Genomic DNA, 4,519 nt, shown 5'->3' with positions numbered 1-4,519 from the left:
AGGGGTGATTGGCACTACCTTCAGGCTCCCCCCCCGCCCCCCGCCATCGGCATGGCAAGGGTGATTGGCACCACCTTCAGGCTCCCTCCCCATCGGCAGGGCAGGGGTGATTGGCACCATCTTCAGGCTTCCCCCCCCATCGGGCATGGCAGGGGTGATTGGCACCACCTTCAGGCTTCCCCTGCTTCAGAGGCATTGTCTTTACCTGTGCAGCTGCCCCACCTTGTAGTTCAAAGCCAGAGATTGTGACCAAACATCTGTAATCTCAGAACTCAGGAAGCTAAGGCAGGAGGATTGCCACAAGCTGAAAACCTGCCTGGACTACCTAGCAAGGCCCTGGGTCCGAAAACAAAAGCAGTTCACAGCTGAAGTAAACAGGTACCCGGAAATTAAGAGCAGGACAGACTCTGTATACTGCTTCATTTAACACGCAAAGAGCGTACATGCCAGGGCGTCTGGTCCTGGGACCGGACCTGCTGGTGAAGGAAGCCATATGGCCCCTGAGGAATTCACAGCCAATTTAACTGAAGGCTATGACCAAAGCACCAAGCAGCAGCAATCGTAACTGACCACTTACCACGAGGCATTGGGGTGAGGATTCCCAGGGGCCAGCTGGCTTTCTCCACACCCTGAGAACCAGGTGATGTCCTCCCCTTCTCTCCCAGGCACAGAGATGTTCATACACCTGCTCAAGGCTGCAGAGCTAATGCGTGTGGACTTGGAGGTCAGACCTAGACAGGCTTGCCCCAGCATGGAGGCATAACTGCCTACAGATCCGATTCCAACTGGCTGTCTCTTACCGGTTTGCCATCTTCCCCTTCAGAGCTCTCCCAAGCCTGTATGTTTAACATGTGAGGAAAACATGCGCAGCCAGATCTGTCGCCAGGGAGTGACCAGAAGTGGGTGTGTTCCCCGTGCGTCATCCTCAGTTGGTTTCCCTTTCCTCTGCAGAGAAAACAGCAGAGTTCTTCCTCCAGCACGTGGACAGTGCTTGTGTCTTCTGGAACGCCAGTACTCGCTTCTCTGATGGCTACCGCTTTGGACTGGGTAAGAAAGACAGAGAAAAGGAGTCCCCTGTGGCTCTCCCACTGACGAGGCTCTTAAGGACTGTGCTGAAGTAAAGACAGCTCCCTCCAGTCACATGTGTGACCTAGACACACAAGAGCCCCACGTACCACCTGTGTTGGTAGACCTCCCACCTGTGAAGATAGCAGCTGCTCCTAATTCCTTTTCCATAGATGGGGAAACCAAGAGACAAGTCACTTGCCCAGAGTCACACAGCCAGTGTCAGGTCTAATTTGCACAAGCCTGGGTACCCCCATTACAATGCAGGCGGCACAGCTTATCTGGGTTCACAAGCTCCCATTACAGACGTACTGCTTTTGGGTGACACAGCCAGGTCGCCTCAGAGATAGGAACCAGAACATAGGTTGGAAGGTGTCGATGTTGGTGCCTACACAGAGCCTACACACCAACATCACGAACCAGGAGGGAAGTGTGTGTGTGTGTGTGTGTGTGTGTGTGTGTGTGTGTGTGTGTGTGTGTGGAGGTGGGGTGTATCATTCTGAAGCATGTGCTTAGAATGCACAGGCTCTGGGTTCACCTCTGGCACAAGCACAAACAAATGTGATCAATAGGAATAGACACCTGGTCCTTTCATCAATTACAAAACTTCCAGCTCTCCACAGTGTTGTTTGAACTCTCTGCTTTTCCAGGGGAGCATTACCCAAGCATCCAATAGACATCGTGGCACAGTTTGTAAATATTTCAAGGGCGTATGTATGTGTTGTTGTTTTGCTTTTTCTTGTATTGTATTGTTTTGAGACAGGGTCTTCTTATGTTTATCCTAGAACTTGTTATATAGACCAGGCTGGCCTCGAACTCAGCGTTCTACATACCTCTGCCTCCCAAGCGTGGGCACTAAAGGCTTGCGCCACCATCCAGACAACATTTGAGACTTCTAATCCCTTGAAGCATTTTGTCTTTGGTGCTGGGAAACAGACCCAGATCATCTCACACTGCTGTGCGGCTGGGCTGTACCCTAGTCTCCCTCCCACGAGCTTTCTGGAACATGTGATCTGCCTGGAGAACTCCCTGTCCCTGAGGGAGGGTGTAAGGGGATGTACCACAGTCGTCTTAGTCATTGCCTTTTGAGTTCCTGTTTATGTCCCATTAGGAGTCTCACTTAAATTAACTTTCACAGCCCTCAAACTCAAACACTGTAGAAAAGTGACAGCTGGCCTGGCCTTTGGTTCCCTGGCCCAGTGAATATCTGCCCCATAGTAGCAGGACCTTGCTCTTCACTACCCCATCCCTAGGCCTGGTGTATCGGACACACTCAGGGATGTTGTGATGCATGAGGAATCCCAACAGCCACTGAACACAGTGGAGAACGCAGAGCCAGACCCAGGCAAACTCCTGGCCTCAGGAGCACGAGGGAAGAGAAATGAGCAAGAACGTCGTGCCATGCCACATATTCAGTAAGTGGCAGGTGCTGAGGTTAGAAGCACTTGCTGCTTTTGCAGAGGACTAGCACCCATATCAGATGACCAACATATCGAACTCCAGTTCCCAGGAATCTGACCTTCTGTTCTCCACAGGCCCTAGCATGCATGTAGTATACATAGAAACATGCAAGTTACACATAGTAAAATAAAGTTTACACAAAGTAAAAATACATGAATCTTTTAGAAATGAACAAATACTATTTTGGTATAATGGCCCATACCTGCCACCCTACCACTCAAGAGGCTGAGTCAGGAAGATCAAAAATTCAAGGCTAACCTGGGATATACAGTAAGACTATCTCTCTCAAAAAAGGGGGAGGGGGTTTAGGGAGTTGAACTTTATAGTAGACATTGCTATAAGCTTCAAGACATGCCCAGATGTTAAAATGGGGTACACAACTGAATTAAACTGATGAAGATGAGTCTTCTAAAACTGTCAGAATACACTTGGATGAAGGCCAGGAAGGGAGGCGACATACTGCACTGCACTGCAGTTTGGGAAGGGGCACTGTGATCTGTGGTGACAGAGAGCTCACCACATGGATGAGGAACATCAGCCGGCCCAGGGAAGATGGGTCAGAAGCTAGCAGAGAAGACACCCATTGCAGGGTGGACAGGGAGTGGCGGGTGGGCAAAGCCTCAGCTTTCTCCATGAGTTTTGTTTTGTTTTGTTTTGTTTTTAATAGGAGCTGAAGTAGGAATCAGCACATCACGAATCCACGCCCGGGGACCAGTAGGACTCGAGGGATTGCTAACTACTAAGTGGTTGCTTCGAGGGCAGGACCATGTGGTCTCAGACTTCTCCGAGCACGGAAGCCTGAAGTACCTTCACGAGAACCTCCCTGTCCCCCAGAGACATTTCAGCTGAGAAGAGCCAGGCAGGCAGGCAGGACTGTTGGGTGCAGTCAGGCACAGTGTGGCATCTCCAGGATCTCCAGGGAGAACCCGGTCTCGTCCCTCACTTCTCGGCAGGGTCTGCCTTCCTTCTGGACAGTTCACGTATGCTTCTGGCCCTCTTTGGTGTTTCCAACCTTAGCAAATGCACACACTCCATTTCGGCCTTCTTGGGTGTGTCTGTCTCTGTTACTGGAGTTGAACCGAGGGCCTTGCCCGGCTGTCTCCCTAGCCCTGCAGTCGGAGGTCGAGGCTTGGCTTTTCCCAGTCTGTTCCCATTAGAGTTAGAAACTAAGGGACACATCTACCATCAGAGACAACGGAAAGTCCTGCCTCAGTGAGGCACACCTGTCACACCTCAGTGAGGTACAGCCTCTTGACATTTGACTGGGACCAGCCCTGCCATCCTCAGCCTCTCAACATGTAATTTCATTTCTTTTATGAACACTCATCTTCAGAAGGAGAAGACTGGGAATTCTTAAGGAGGGATAACTCCTCAAAACCTCTAACCTTTTCATTGGAAACGGTGACTAAAACAGACTGACTATATCCACTGGGAAGAGGACCTTGGTGCCTGTGAAGTTGTGGGTGTACATCCTAGACATGTGCAGTCTGTGCCCGGCCCAGGGACACGGGGTACCTTCAAAGTAGTTGGAATCTGATCATCACGCTGGAGGGATGAGTTTCAGGATGTTCCTACGAAGTGGGAGGGAGATCTACAATTATGCTTGACCTTTTTATATGAATTATTTTGACATCCTATTCTTGACCTCCAGGACAAAGACTAGAGATTATTTTAATACTTTAGATTCTTTCCCCTTTTTTTGAGAAATAAAGTTCTTATAAAAGCCCACGTGCACGGTTAGTTTTCTCCCTTATTTGTCCTTGTCTTCGTCTCCCCTCTCCCTCCCTGGTGACCCTTCCTGCTCTGCTCTCAGGATGCTGTTCCTGGAAGTTGGCTTGCTGGGGTGGGGGTGGGGCCATATGGGAGCAGATTCAATGGAAGTGTCGAGGGGGAACCTTCCAGGGAGAGACTCTGGCCTTGAGAGGAAAAGAGTGGGCACCAAGAGTTAGGAGGCCGCTTATATGATGGAGCTGTGCATGACACGAACATGTTT

General features: G+C 50.3%; 1 protein-coding gene across 3 annotated transcripts in view; it reads left to right on the top strand.

The window, feature by feature from the left end:
* The window catches only part of Aldh18a1 (aldehyde dehydrogenase 18 family member A1), a 37,556-nt gene extending 33,302 nt beyond the window's left edge, over window positions 1-4,254 (top strand). For all 3 annotated transcript variants that reach the window (XM_031390280.1, XM_031390281.1, XM_031390279.1), the window contains 2 exons: window positions 952-1,047; window positions 3,194-4,254. In XM_031390280.1, coding sequence (XP_031246140.1) covers window positions 952-1,047; window positions 3,194-3,375 — 278 coding nt within the window. In that variant the 3' untranslated portion in view covers window positions 3,376-4,254. The remainder of the gene's footprint in view (window positions 1-951; window positions 1,048-3,193) is intronic.
* The last annotated feature ends 265 nt before the right edge of the window (window positions 4,255-4,519 follow it).

Source organism: Mastomys coucha, unplaced genomic scaffold (genome assembly GCF_008632895.1).
Source record: "Mastomys coucha isolate ucsf_1 unplaced genomic scaffold, UCSF_Mcou_1 pScaffold21, whole genome shotgun sequence".
Classification (NCBI taxonomy): Eukaryota; Metazoa; Chordata; class Mammalia; order Rodentia; family Muridae; genus Mastomys; species Mastomys coucha.
The sequence above is the reverse complement of the archived record's forward strand: the minus strand, read 5'-3'. Positions and strand labels throughout refer to the sequence as shown.